This window comes from Ochlerotatus camptorhynchus, unplaced genomic scaffold (assembly GCF_037179485.1).
Source record: "Ochlerotatus camptorhynchus isolate MF236.1 unplaced genomic scaffold, CSIRO-AGI_Acam_v1.1 ptg000055l, whole genome shotgun sequence".
Classification (NCBI taxonomy): domain Eukaryota; kingdom Metazoa; phylum Arthropoda; class Insecta; order Diptera; family Culicidae; genus Ochlerotatus; species Ochlerotatus camptorhynchus.
The window spans coordinates 1,537,202-1,553,161 of record NW_027040545.1 but is presented as its reverse complement, the minus strand read 5'-3'; the positions used below and the strand labels follow the sequence as shown (position 1 = coordinate 1,553,161).

General features: G+C 44.4%; 1 protein-coding gene across 1 annotated transcript; it reads left to right on the top strand.

Annotated features, from left to right (window-relative positions):
- The first annotated feature begins 8,356 nt into the window (after positions 1–8,356).
- Positions 8,357–13,942, top strand: LOC135717439 (uncharacterized). Its single transcript, XM_065239529.1, has one exon. It carries the CDS (start codon positions 8,357–8,359, stop codon positions 13,940–13,942), a length of 5,586 nt encoding a protein of 1,861 aa, XP_065095601.1.
- Positions 13,943–15,960: the final 2,018 nt, after the last annotated feature.

Sequence of the window (15,960 nt, the reverse complement as noted above, 5' to 3'; positions counted from 1 at the left end):
TTGAGGAAAATCGCTACATAAAGAAAAAAGTAATCTTTTCCCGGGGAAACCCTAGTAAAAAATAACCAAAAACGAACGATAACCCAAATCATTGAACTATTCCACAAATGGTTTGGATGATACCCAGAACACGTCGTTAAGCAAATTAACCATACAATTTTTATTAGGGAACCGTTGCTTCAATAGCGTTGGACCAAGGATGGAGGCTTGTGAACATCTTAAGTGATCCTAATACAGAATGTGCAATGATTCAGCAATGGCTTCCTAGTTAGCGCTATTAAATGCGCTCCTAACGTTATCGTTATATATAAACTGTCTGCATTGAATCCACCATAGATAGGCACACTGCCGATTCAATTGACAACCCTAATAAAAATAATCATAAAAGAGAGCTTAACGACGTGTTCGGGGTATCATCCAAACCATTTGTAGGATAGTTTGCCCATCCGGAATACAGTTCGTTTATGGTATTTGTTTATTAGGGAAGGTGGCAACTGAATTTTGATTTCATAGTTTTTTCCCGGTTTTTCTAGTCAATATAAAAAAAGAATCCCGATTTTATAAATCATGTTTTTAGAGAACAACTGACTATTTGTTATAATAAGTTTCAATGCTTCTATCAATTTAATTGAAATTTAATTTCCACGCATTTTAAATCATTACGAAAGTTAATAGAAACTACTTAGGATCTTATTTAAACATAGTTTTGATTACTATAAGATTTTAAAATCATATAACTTTTATAAATTGTAATAACAACGCTGCTAAGCTTGACAAACCACTGCCATTTATTGAGCCTCAGCCTATTTAGATAATTTTGTATAAATGCATTTCTATAGATTTCTATATAAATTGTTACCAATACATTAAAATGTAGCTCGATTAAGTCACTTTTGCGCCAGTTTACAATACATTTGAATTTGAGTTACAATAAGGGCACAAGGGCTGTCATCTGATCACTCGACGCATGCAATGTACTGGTTTTCTGAAATCTACAAAGTGAGAATTAAGCAAACACAAATTTTACTTGAGTAAGTGTAAACCGGCGGAAGCAGAAATAACGAAAACTCAATGAGTAGCCATCGATCCGACGGCTTCGAAGCAAAAGCGCTACTAAGTATTATAGGGTTGCAAATATGAAGCCCAGCAAAAATACAAAATTCTTCGTTATGCACTTCTTCATCTCCTGCAATTGTGGTAGGCAAAGTCTACAAAGAACTTAAAGAAGACAATAGTTGCTTGTTGTTTGATGCATGCAGAAATTTGCTTTACAAACGCTATGAGGCGCTTTCCAGCCCTGAAGGGCACTTAAGTACTATAGAATCAGAAAGTAATGCGATTTTAGCTATTACTTTAAATTATTGGTTTATCTGTTTCTATGAAGGTTGCGAAAACAATTATTGCAAAAATTTGTGGTTTGGCCCGATTTTTAAAGAATCAATCATGAGAAAATTCATTCACTGAAGCCAGCAGCAAAATAGCTATACTTGAATGCTAAAAAATAGCTGCGCGAGTGTTAATTCTACCAAGCAGATTACTGCACATACACTCAATGGATTAGCCTACTTAACTCTTCATATTTGTTTCATTGGATATTCTAATTTAATGTTTGCGTTTTTCAACTATTTTACAGAATACCCCTTTCTTTTTTCCTTGTCGGGTATTTTCATCACTGCGACCATTTTTCTGATCTATTGTGATATATGCCCCATTTTTTTCTTTAGCTATATCAAGATGCCGTATCACTATTATTAGGAGTGATCGCCATCGTTTGACTAATAGCATTATCTCAGCACAGCATTATACCAACAATTAATTCGAAACTAACGATTTTAAATTGGCTCACTATTTGACTAGCCTATTGGTCCCAAGCAAATCGATTAACGTACCCCATTCTAGTATAAATTCCAGTACTACAATATGTTTACTTTGATTCGCTATGAAAGTTTGACAGATTAAATCAGCTTCAAGTGATAACGGCTCGGACAATGACCTGTTATAAGACCTGCATATATACTAAGATCTTTCTTAGAAAGTTCCAGCATTTTGTGGGTCACAGAAATGTTTGGATTAATGAATCGCTTCGACTGCCTAGCAATAGAGGTGTTCTTCCAGTTTTCCTCCACTTTTGAAGATTCCCACGCTTTTAGCTCCATTCTAAGAGATGCAGCCGATAAGCCACAAAAGGGCTCTGGCCCGATGAACTTATGAGAAGATTCGAGTCTTGCTAGTGCATCAGCTCTTTCATTCCCTCAATCCCGCAATGACCAGGAACCCAATATAAGTTGACTTGATTATGACAAGACAATTTTTGAAGTGATTGAACACACTCCCAGACAAGTTTCATGTACATGTCGCCGACTTTAAAGCATTTAGAGCAGCTTGACTGTCGGACATGACGCATATATTTGAACTCTTATAGTTTCTACGCAAACATTTAATGGAACACTCTACATCAGTTACTCCTGCTCCCAGGGTCAACTAGTTGAAAAAGTCGATTGAAATTGTATCTTTTCTCCATCCAGTCTTCGTTGTTCCTTACTAGAGAGTTGATACTAACAGTTTTTAAAATCCTAAGATGTCCTCTAAGGTCTCTGTAGGGATTATAGTAGTCAATAATGATTAATTTGGAAAAACGGTACGCTTTCGTAAAAAAAGTTGCTTTTGCACTTAAAAATTGCTACAACAAATTGTTTAGTCTAATTGCTAAAAAAAAAAAAAGTTCGTTTGGTTGATAGAATTCAAAATATATTGCAATTTAAGTATTTGGATTTGTATGTTTATGCCAATATACAGTTTATGGCTAAAGGTACCGAATCCCATACGGTGGCTAACTGTCATGAAACGTCGAAGAAAAGAGAAGAAATGATGAGATGTAGAGAAAGAGAGAGGAATAGCATTAGAGCTTCGTGTCGACGATGGTTCGACCCGATAGGCAGTTTGGAAAATACTTTTCAAGAGTGTGGACGCATGTAAATGATGCTGAGCTACGCGGAGTGCAGTCGCAGTCACAGTGCCGGAGTTCACGACAGTCTCCTTCAAAGAGTTTCACTGACCTTGTAATTTCGGCTTCTAATTGTACAAATTGGTGCAATAGTAGCATATAAAGCAAAGCATCCAATGCCTTCGATGGTGTACTTCTCATTGCACCTGTTATTGAGAGAGTTGCTAACTGTTCGAGCTACAATGTGACAGCTCGAATGTTTTATGGGAAGTGAAAGCGACCGAACCCCCGACTACTGCGATTTGTCTCCACACGCAATAACAGCGGTACTACCAACCTTTTCGTACCAATCGAATGTGTGGAGAGTGGAAGAAAGGGAAGGAGGACGACGAGTGAAGAGCAGCAGCAGCCAGCCGGAATTCGATCGCCCGCCATTCGAGTTTCAAACGCCGACGTGAAAGGTGCATTAAGGCACAGCTAATTAAATTAATCAATATATGTAGTAAATAGAAACTTGAGTGTGTTGTCAGATTCGATCCGAAAGATTCCGTTGTGTTACACTGATCCAACATAAATTTGGTCCATCGAACCGGACAATTAAGTGGATTAAGAGAAGTGCGAATTCTGCCGGATCGGATATAAAGACGTTGTGAAAAAAAAGAAGTGCAAGATGATCAGCGGTCGTCATACTCGTTAAACAAAATACGTGTGCTGAGCCGCCATCTTGAAGACTAGGCACAGCCGCCATCTTGAAGACGTAGTGAATTCGCCATCTTGTAATAGTTGGCAAGCAAGACTATTATGCCGTGGCCATTAGTGGAAGTTGAATAAGAAGAGTGGTCACGGTGAAGAATAGTGCGCACAAGTAAACCAGCGTGCTGATGAAAATAAGTGTTAAGTGCTTAGATGATAGCAAACTTGGTTGCTTTCATTCTAAACTGAAGGCTTGAAGTGATCATGTGTCCCCAGTGACATGTCGGAAGTTAAGGTTGATCCAAAAGATCTTTCAAGTACGTCTGGAATCACTGCACTTGGGCAGGTGAATCTGGATACCACAACCCCGAAGAGCAAAAGCAAAAAGAAGAAGCAGAATCTGCAAGAAAAATTGAAGAACATGGAGCAGGTCAATCTACTCGTCCACCGTCGAGGCCTTGCAAAAGGTAAGGTAACCAAAGTTTTGAATGCCATTAATCCACCAAATGATGAGCCTCCTGCACTGTCAGAGGCCCAAGTTAAAGTCCATCAGCGCAAGGTGGAATCTGCGTACCAGGAGTATAACGATCTCCATGACAAAGTCCTTGCACTGCTTAACGAAGATGGACGGCTCGCTCAGGATGAGCACTATGCTGCATTCGAAGAGCTGTACGATCAAGTGTCGTTGATCCTTGAAGAGCGACAAAATGACCTTCACAGAAACGCTAGAGTACCGAATATTGGAGCACATCCCCAAGCTCCAATGATTGTGCAACAACCTCTTAGAATGCCCATACCTACGTTCGACGGACGATAAGAAAAATGGCCCAAGTTCAAGGCCATGTTTAAAGACTTGGTTGACAATGCACCGGATCCCCCAGCAGTGAAGCTCTATCACCTGCACAAAGCGCTGGTGGGATCAGCAGCTGGATTGATAGACGCCAAAACCATTAATGAAGGTAATTACGCCCACACTTGGGTGATACTAGAGGAAAGGTACGAAAACAAGCGACACACGATCGGCAAGCACATTGATGGCCTTTTATCCTTGAAAAAGATGACTAAAGAGAGCCATACCGAGTTGCGTAATTTGGTGGACGAGTGCACAAGGCACGTCGAAAGCTTGAAATTCCTCGAGCAGGAATTCCTGGGTGTATCGGATCTGTTCCTGGTACATCTGCTAACTGCAGCATTGGACAAGGATACGCGTAGACGCTGGGAGTCAACCATAAAACATGGTGAACTGCCCACCTACGAAGGAATGGTGAAGTACCTCAAGGAGGAGTGCTTCGTCATGGAACGGTGCGAGTCTACGAGCCACAAGCAAACTCAGGCTAAACCAGCACCATCACCCAAGTCGTTTACCCAGAAGGTTAATGCGGCCGTTACCTCTGGGAATGAAACTAAGTGTGATTTCTGTGGCAAGGGTCATCCAAATTTCGCTTGCCCAGATCTCAAAGCAATCACCGTTCAAGAGAGACTGGCCAAGGTTCGAGAGCGCAATGTGTGCTTCAACTGCCTTCGGCGAGGGCATCGTGGAAAGGATTGTACATCCGAAAAAACGTGCAACAAATGCAAAAGGCGTCACCATAGTCTTCTCCATGTCGAGGATGGAGTGAAGGCAAATACGGATAGCAAGAACACTACCAGCAGACCGGAAGAACAGAAGCCAGAAGAGCAAGCAACTGATCAAGCTCAGCTGACGAGTGCCACCTGTTCCAGTGAAGGAGTTTCAATGCAGCAAGTTCTACTAAAGGGTGATACGGTCAAAATTTGGTCAAGGGAAAACGCGTGTAAATCGGTGAAATCGTTTATTTAAAAAATCAAATTAAATTTCTTTTTCAAGTTCAATTAGTATAAAATTCAGGAAAAATATTCAGTTAGGCTTCCGCTTTTCCAAATCCGAATTGCCGGGCCTTACGCTTGACCCCTGCCATCAGATTTTGTACAGCCACCTTGTCCACCTTCTTCGCCGCAGAAAGCCAGTTTGCCTTGAACTGCTGCTCGCCCTTAGCAGTTTTTTTGGTCTTCTTTAGGTTCCGCTTGACAATAGCCCAGTATTTCTCAATTGGGCGGAGCTCTGGCGTGTTGGGAGGGTTCTTGTCCTTGGGAACCACCTGCACGTTGTTGGCGGCGTACCATTCCATGGCCTTTTTACCGTAATGGCAAGATGCCAAATCCGGCCAAAACAGTACGGAACAACCGTGTTTCTTCAGGAAAGGCAGCAGACGTTTATTCAAACACTCTTTCACGTAAATTTCTTGGTTGACAGTCCCGGAAGCTATGAAAATGCTGCTTTTCAAGCCACAGGTACAGATGGCTTGCCAAACCAGATATTTCTTTGCGAGCTTTGACAGTTTCATGTGCTTGAAAACATCTGCTACCTTTCCCCTTCCTTTTGCCGTATAAAACTCCTGTCCCGGAAGCTGCTTGTAGTCGGCTTTGACGTAGGTTTCGTCGTCCATTACCACGCAGTCAAACTTCGTCAGCATCGTCGTGTACAGCCTCCGGGATCGCGCTTTGGCCGTCGTATTTTGTTTATCATCGCGATTTGGAGTCACTACCTTCTTGTAAGTCGATAGTCCGGCTCGTTTTTTGGCTCGATGCACGGTTGTAGACGATACACCCAGCTTATTTGCGGCATCTCGGAGAGAGAGGTTAGGGTTTCACTTGAAACTACCGGCAACTCTCTTTGTCGTCTCAGCGGCTTCCGGTTTTCGATTTCCCCCCGATCCAGACTTCCTGGCTGTCGACAAACGTTCCCCAAACACTTTAATTACATTTGTAACGGTTGATTTGGCAACTTTTAGCGATTTTGCCAACTTTGCGTGCGAGTAGCTCGGATTTTCGCGATGCGCGAGCAAAATTTTGATACGCTGCTCTTCTTGCTTGGACGGCATTTTGACAACTGAAGAGTGAATTCCAAAATCAAAATAGGAGCAACATTCTACACACACACACCTTCAAAATGAGGGGTGTTCAGGTTTTTTAAATGCAAAATTGAAAGAAATACGTCAAGTTGATATTGACCAAATTTTGACCGTATCACCCTTTACTCACAGCAGTTGTAAACGTTATGGATCAAAACAACAAGTCCCACTCATGCCGTGTTTTATTGGATTCCGGGTCCCAAGCGAATTTGGTAGCACGATCCACGGCCGAAATGCTTGGATAGACGCAAAGTCCGACGTCGGTTATCGTGGCTGGAGTAAATAGCACCAGCAGCAAAGTTTCCAACAGTACCGTCGTCCAAATCCGATCCAAGTACTCCAAATTTAGAGCAAACGTCCAGTGTTTGATTGCGGACAGAGTTACGTCAGACCTTCCTACGTCCATGGTAGATGTTAAGAATTGGGAGTTGCCTGTAGGAGTGCAGCTCACTGATCCAACACTAACCTTTGGAGTTTTTCTAACTTTCTCTGAGCAACACTCTCTTTTGTTTTTGGCCACCAGACCAATGCACCATAAGTAATCCTGGGTTTCACAATTGCCGAGTAAATCCAATGGATCATTTTCGGTTTCAGTCCCCACTGTTTACCGAATGTTCTTTTGCATATCCATAGAGCATTAGTTGCTTTGTTTCTTGCCTGCTCTAGATGCATATTCCAATTAATTTTACTATCGAGGATTTACTCCAAGATATTTGACAGCATTAGAAAGTTCCAAAAGTGTGCCTTTCAATCTTATGTTGTCTAATGAAAATTTCTTTCTTCGTGCCATTTACCACGATAGTAGTTTTAGAAGGATTTATGTTTAATCCCTCCCTATCACACCACGATGAGACAAAATTTAAAGCAATTTGCATTGTGTTAGCGATAATACAATCATATTTCCCACGTGCAATTATGACTATATCATCCGCGAAGCCAATTATTTCGAAGCCTTGGGCTATTAAATTTTTGAGAAGATCATCAACTATTAAAGACCACAATAGAGGTGATACCACGCCTCCTTGCGGGTATCCTTTGGTTGCTCTTTCACTGATGAGTGAGCTTCCAAGGTTTGCTGATATTTCTCTTTTTGATAACATTTCATTGATCTAATTTACAATGCTTTGATCGAAACCACGTTTCATCATAGCTGTAGTCATTGAATCGTGAGATGAATTATCGAATGCACCTTCAATGTCAAGGAATGCAGCAAGTGAAATTTCTTTTGCTTCAAAAGATCTTTCTAGTTTTGTAACAACCGTATGGAGTGCTGTTACTGATCGAGAATTTCCCTTCAACCCCTGTCGCAACAACTCGTTGCGCCGCACCACACATCCAACTGCAGCGATGCTGCTACTCGGGAATCTACGGGACTTTCACGCATATTTAAAACAGACACAAAGCAAATTGAAAGCAGTGATCCCATCACCGATCGAACAACTAAACACAAAAAGGGACACTAAACGTAAGTCTCTTTATACACAAACCAGTAAACTTACCTAATTATCGTCTAAGAATAATCTAAAATTACTATGTACAACAGAAACAAAAACTTATACTACTGTACATTTAAATTTTCATTCGTTAGGAATTTTTTAACGTTATCACTAGAAATACAACGTTCAGAAAATCGGAAAAATTGTCTCCTTCGTTGCAATCGCAACATTCTTAAAAAATTCGTTTAATTGCGATCGGGGAAGCTGTTTGAAATATGCCGAGAGTGCATCGGAGAAAAGGTCCCAAGCCGGGTGTGAGTTGTGTAGTGTGTGAAGATGCGGACAATAGCCGGATGGTCTGCTGTGACGACTGTGGTCTGTGGTACCACTTCAAGTGCGTGGGCGTTGATGAAGTAATCGTGGAGAAGGATTGGAGCTGTTCAGCATGTGAAGCTAAAAGTGTAGTCCAGAACCCATCGATCATCATCACGGAACCTGTATCGAGTGGAGAGGATCAAACGTCGGAGAGCAAACAAAAGCAGAGCGATCAACTCAAGGAGTTCCAAAAAAGAATGGATCAGATGCGGGCTAGGTTCGATAATCAGCAGCAGGCGTACGAGAAATTACTTCAAGAAAAGGATCGCGAAATGCAGCATACGATTGAAGATTTGCAGTACCAATTCCAGCATCGTTTGGAGAAAAGGGAACAGCAAATTCGAGATGAGTTGAATGTTCCAACCGGTGTTCCTGTACCGAATGCAAATTCAACAACGCTGGGAGGTGAACATCTTGCAGCTGGTGACATGTGCAAAGCGTTCGAGCGGATGGAAAGGCAGCTTGAAGAGATGGCAAGAAAGCAGGACATCGAAACGAAGCGGCTTGCAGAACGTTTGAGGGTGATGGAAACCAGCGTAAGAGAACCGGTCCGAACAAGGAATGATGACTTTAACGAGACTCATGAACTCAGCAGGAGTCAGCTCGCCGCGCGGCACGCAGTGGCTAAGGAACTACCCACTTTCTCGGGCCACCCGGAAGAGTGGCCTTTATTCATCGCCACTTATGAGAGTACCACCAGAATGTGCGGTTTCAGTGAGGAGGAAAACATACTTCGCCTCCAGCGTAGCTTGAGGGGGAAAGCTCTTGAAGCAGTGCGGAGTCGTTTGTTGTATCCAGCAGGGCTCGAAGGCGTTATCAACACGCTACGTACGTTGTTTGGCCGGCCAGAAGTAATCGTCCACTCGCTAGTCTGCAAGATTCGGGAAATGCCAGCACCGAAGACGGAGAAGTTAGGAACTCTGATCGATTTTGGTGTTGCAGTCCAGAATATGTGCGCGACGATCGTAGCCTGTGGTTTGAACGAGCATCTATGTAACGTGGCACTCCTGCAAGAACTTGTTGAGAGACTGCCACCAACTGTGAAGCTCGACTGGGCAAGGCATCGTCAAACACTGACAGCGGTCACATTATCGGACTTCAGTACATGGTTGGGTACGCTCGTGGAAGCAGCATGCGTTGTAACGGTTCCGTCGACGATCGGCACGTACATTGGTAAACCTGAGAAGCGTGGTCGAAAGGAGGAAGTACATGTGCATGTCGAGTCAAGCCATAGTTCAGCATCTAGCTACAGTCCAGCATCATCAAGCTCAGTGGATCTTCAGAGGGCTACTCCAAAGCCAGTCAACAAGCAGTGCATTATCTGCCAGGGAAGATGCAGCAGTGTAGGATCGTGTAAGAAGTTTCAAGAACTGGACGTCGGAGCACGATGGGAAGCGCTGAAGCAGAACAAATTGTGCCGGAAGTGTTTGACGAAGCATTTCGGAGCGTGTGTGGTAAAGCAAGCTTGCGGAAGGAATGGTTGTGCATACATGCATAATCGGCTGCTACACGATGATTCCAGATACCAGCGAACGGAGAATCCTCGAACGCCGATTCCACCGACCGGTGCAGAAACAACGACCGAAACCTGTAACACTCACGTCAGCAATATTAACAAGGTTCTCTTCCGATACGTTCCAGTGCTCCTTCACGGACGAGGAAAGTCTGTACGCGTATTTGCCTTTTTGGACGACGGTTCATCGGTGACGTTGATGGAACACAGTTTGCTAAGGGAACTGGATCTTGAAGGTGAATCGTATCCCTTGTGTCTGAGCTGGACAGCAGATCATCAACGCCAGGAAATGGACTCCGTGATGCTTGCGTTAGAGATTTCTGGAGTGCATGATGCGAATACGCACTGGATTCCAAAAGTTCACACCGTGGATGATTTAGCTCTACCGCGGCAAACACTTGCGATGGAAGAATTAGCGCGGAACTATCACCATTTGGAAGGCCTGCCGGTTGATGCCTATCGTAACGTTCGACCGCGGATGCTCATTGGAATGGATAACTACCGCTTGGGTCATGCGCTGGACAGCAGGGAAGGACGTAAGGAGGAACCGATCGCTACAAGAACACGCTTGGGCTGGATAGTGTTCGGACCTTGCTCTTTAGGATCCCTACCAGCGACGAACTTCACAGCACATCACAGCTTCCACGTGTGCCCATGTTGCGAGCGGAGTGACGCAGAGCTCCATAATGCGGTTAAAGCTTACTTTTCACTGGACAGTATTGGAGTAACAAGCCCTGTGAAACCACTTCTATCGAAAGACGATGAACGAGCGGAACAGTTGCTGAAGTCCATGACCCAATTGAAGGAAAGGCGGTATGAAACAGGATTACTTTGGCGGTACGATGATGTTCGACTGCCGGACAGCAAGCCGATGGCGATGAGACGTCTGATTTGCTTAGAAAAGAGAATGCAACGTGACCCTAAACTAGCTGAAGCATTGAAGGAGAAAATACGGGATTACGAGCGAATCGGGTACATCGAGAAGCTGACGGATAGCCAACTCGCCGAGAAATTCACACGCGTCTGGTACCTCCCAATATTTCCTGTGGTTAACCCAAATAAACCGGGGAAGATGCGTATTGTTTGGGACGCCGCCGCAAAGGTAGCGGGAGTATCGCTGAATTCATACCTGCTTACTGGACCGGATCTACTCACTTGTCTTGTATCCGTCCTACACCGTTTCCGGGAATACCGAATTGCCATTACGGGTGACATTCGAGAAATGTTCCTTCAGGTGTTGATGAACTGGCTCGATCAACAATGCCTAAGATTCCTATGGCGGAACGGAGAACTAAACCGTAGTCCAGATGTTTATGTGATGAAAGTAATGGCATTCGGAGCAACGTGTTCACCAAGCTGTGCGCAGTATGTAAAGAACCACAATGCACAACGGTTCCAGGATCAGTTTCCAAGGGCAGCTGAAGCGATAGTGAAACAACATTACGTTGATGATATGCTCTCTAGTGTCGAGACGGAACAAGAGGCGATAAAGCTAGCGAAAGATGTCCGGTTTGTTCACGCACAGGCAGGGTTCGAAATACGGAATTGGTTGTCGAACTCAAGTCGAGTGCTGCGAGAACTAGAAGCAATGCCAGGAGAGAAAAGCCTTAGTATGCTGAGCGAGATGGGAACGGAAAAAGTCCTTGGCTTGTGGTGGTGCACTGCTACCGATACCTTTACCTTCAAATTATCGTCAAGGATTAACGCCGAGTTACTTCAGGGTCTCATCGTACCAACAAAAAGGCAGATCCTAAGTACACTGATGATGATCTACGACCCTCTGGGACTACTGGCGCACTTCCTAATGTTCCTGAAAATACTACTTCAGGAAATTTGGCGTAGCGGTGTTAATTGGGACGATCCTATCAAGAACGAGCAGTGGGAGAAATGGCAGACGTGGTTACGAGTTCTTCCGCAAGTGGAGACTGTCAGCGTGCCTAGATGTTACCGGATGAAGACGAGCACAGGCGAACGGAATGTGATTCAGCTCCATGTGTTCGTGGATGCATCTGAAAACGGGTTTGCTGCAGTTGCCTACCTGCGATTTGAAGAAGATGGCGTAGTGGAATGTGCGCTCGTCGGCGCGAAGACACGGGTAGCTCCATTGCGATTCGTGTCAATTCCCAGACTAGAACTTCAGGCAGCCGTAATCGGAGCCCGCTTGGCGAACGACATTCTAGAGTCACAAAAGCTGAAACCTACAGAACGTTTCTTTTGGTCAGATTCACGCGACGTTCTTTGCTGGCTGAACTCAGATCACCGCAAATATAGCCAATTCGTAGCGGTGAGAATAAGCGAGATGTTGCAATTGACAGAACCAAAAGAATGGAACTGGATCCCATCAAAGCTGAATGTTGCTGACGATGCCACGAAATGGCAGAGGCTACCGGATCTTTCGCCTGCAAGTCGTTGGTACCGTGGTCCTGAATTCCTCTGGGGATTGAGAGAGCAATGGCCAGTTGCTATGTCGAGATTCGATAGCACCGCGGAAGAAAAGCGTCCGCATGTACTACACCACTCCGTCGAACGTGCACTGTTCAGGTGGGAAGACTTTTCCAGATGGAAACGTTTGCTGCGCCATGTGGCCTTCGTAAAGCGATATCCATCGAATCTACGCAAAAGACTATCGAAGGAGCCTATTGTCAGCGGTCCGCTAACTCAAGAGGAGCTGAGAGTGGCGGAACTGTTGATTCTGAAGTCAGTGCAAAATGCTGAGTTCACCGCGGAAATAGCCCAGTTGATGAAACCAAATCCAGAGCCATGGAAGAACGCATTATCTAGAAGTAGTCCACTGTATGGACTTAGTCCGTTTCTGGATGAAAGTGGACTGCTACGAATGAAGGGCCGCATAGACGCTTGCGAAAGTGTGGACGAGTGTACGAAGCGCCCGATACTGTTGCCAAAGCGTCATCCAGTTACAGACCTTATTATAGCCAGTATTCACCAGCAGTTCTGTCACATGAACCACCAGACTACGCTCAACCAAATCAGACGTAGATTCTACGTACCTCAGCTTCGATCGACATACAATCGTGTGCGATCACAATGTCAGCACTGCAAGAATCGCCAGGCAAAGCCAATAGCCCCAGAAATGGCCGCTCTACCCCCCACGCGTCTGAAAGCATTCTGTCGTCCCTTCTCCTATGTCGGTATCGACTATTTCGGTCCAATGTCCGTAGTCATCGGTCGGAGAACCGAAAAAAGATGGGGTGTATTGATCACCTGCCTCACTGTGCGAGCAATACATCTCGAGGTTGCCCACAGCCTCACAACAGATTCGTGCATCCTCGCCATCCGAAACTTCATCGCCAGGAGAGGTACCCCTCTGGAAATAGTTAGCGATCGCGGCACCAACTTCATCGGAGCCAGTCGAGAACTAAAGGAAACGCTGCAGCAAGTTAACCAGGACAAGCTGATGGAACATTTTGTTACCACTGACACCAAATGGTCATTCAATCCACCTGCTTCTCCACACTTCGGCGGAGCCTGGGAACGCCTCGTACAATCTGTCAAGAAGGCCCTGAAGCACCTCCAACTCACACGCACACCCACTGATGAGCTACTAAAGAACATGTTAGCCGAAATCGAACTAATCGTCAATTCTCGGCCGTTAACTGAATTACCGCTAGACGATGAGCTGTCTTCACCGCTTACCCCGAATCATTTCTTGCTCGGGTCATCAGACGGTTCAAAGCCCCCGATCGCATTCGATGACTGTAACTACACGCTGAAGCACACCTGGAAGATGTCGCAGGTCTACGCAAACAGATTTTGGCGACGCTGGGTCACTGAATATCTGCCAACCCTCACGCGTAGGACGAAGTGGTATCATCGCGTCAAACCAGTCGGGGAGGGAGACATTGTCGTCGTCGTGGACGAAACGCTGCCGAGGAACTGCTGGCCGAAAGGTCGGGTGGTCCATGCAATCCGGTCCAAGGATGGACAGGTCCGTCGTGCTCTGGTGCAGACAGCGACTGGAGTTCTAGAGAGACCAGCCGTGAAAATCGCAGTGTTGGACGTCGGTGCAACCGTGAGTACGTCGGACCAATGACGTCGAAGTACTGGGGGGAGTGTCGCAACAACTCGTTGCGCCGCACCACACATCCAACTGCAGCGATGCTGCTACTCGGGAATCTACGGGACTTTCACGCATATTTAAAACAGACACAAAGCAAATTGAAAGCAGTGATCCCATCACCGATCGAACAACTAAACACAAAAAGGGACACTAAACGTAAGTCTCTTTATACACAAACCAGTAAACTTACCTAATTATCGTCTAAGAATAATCTAAAATTACTATGTACAACAGAAACAAAAACTTATACTACTGTACATTTAAATTTTCATTCGTTAGGAATTTTTTAACGTTATCACTAGAAATACAACGTTCAGAAAATCGGAAAAATTGTCTCCTTCGTTGCAATCGCAACAACCCCTTTGGGGTGTGTTTTGTTTGAATTTAAAAATGTGATAACCTACCTAAATACGAGTATAACTTAACCTAACGTGCTAGGGTGTCTCTGAACCTTTCCAAGATGAATACTCTCCGTTCTTCTAATGTCTGAATTCCTGCCAGGAGGTGGATCTCAGAATTTCGAGTGCGCGGTGGACTGTTTAGGATTATCCAAAGAATCTTGTTCTGGATCCTTTGCAGTTTAAGGTGATTATTAGGAACAACTCTCCCAGATTGGCATACCATACTCAATACCAGGTAGCTGCTTTTTTTGCAGGGATAAGCGGATACAGTGATCTTATCAAGATGTTGCGCACTTGGTGTTAGTTTTTTCAATGTGCTCCCTGAAAAGAAGCTTGCTGTCTAGTGTTAGTCCGATGTACACAACCTCTTTGGACTGAGCCGTTTAAGCATATTATCTTATTAGACGACCTGGGTCTTCGCCGCGTTGTTACGGATCTTCCAATTGTTGAAATACTCAGACAGGATATCCAAGCCTCTCTGAAGATTGGCAATAAGAGCTCCGATTACCCTTCTCTTGTAGACGATGGCTGTGTCAACTGCAAACACCAATCTATCCACCATCTGGGAGAGCCGGAATGTCGAACAAGTTGAAGAGAATGGGCCCAAGGATACTTCCTTGCGGAACGCCTGCACCACTGTTGAAGGCATCAGAAATGATGCCATTGAGAGAGACTTGGAATGTCCTGTCTGAGAAGTAATTTCGGATGATCTTCACGAGGAAGATTGGAAGACCGTATCGTTGTAATTTATACGCCAGACATTATCAAAAGCTTTTTCAACGTCCAACAATGCCATGGCAGATGTTTCAGATACCGCCTGGTTTCGCCTGAGAATATTACTTACTCGAGTCAGTTGGTGAGAAGTTGACCGACCATGTCGAAAACCAGACTGCTCCTCGAGTAAGATGTTATTTTCGTCGGCAGATGTTAGAAGACGCCGGTAAATTCCCAGAGAGAAGACTGATAGGTCTGTAGCTGGAGGGAGAGAAAGGATCCTTCCTAGATTTACGGATAGGTATGACCTTAGCTAACTTCCAACATGAGGGGAAGTAGCCAAGTCTAAGGGACTGATTGAAAATCAGTGCCAGGTAATCATAGAATCTAGAGCTCATATGTTTGGGCTCTAGATTCAAGGAAACCTAGGGCCTTCATGCTTTGGAAGATTTGATATAGGCCAACAGTTCGTGAGCTGAAATCTCTGAAACTTCGGGTAAGTTGTTGGGAATCAAATGGAGGTTGGCTGCATTTTCAGCAACAGCAGCCTCATGTGAACTAATCATGTTTTGGCCGTCAACGAGCTTAGGTACCGCATATTTATACCTGCTAACCTATCAAAATTCTCGAACCAATGAGATACCGTTTACATACGGTCTATCACGCTTTACGCTTACTCGATTCTACTCATTCTTTATTTCACACTAGCTCTATCTACTACATATATTCTACTTATTACATCGATAGTGCATCAAAAGATCCTAGTCTGTCTTTTCGTCAGAGTTTGAAATGGTAAGAAGGATCAAATATAACCATAGGAGGATAGATTCAAGTTGTTTGTATGTTCTGTTAAAAACGGGAATAAAGCGAACAAAT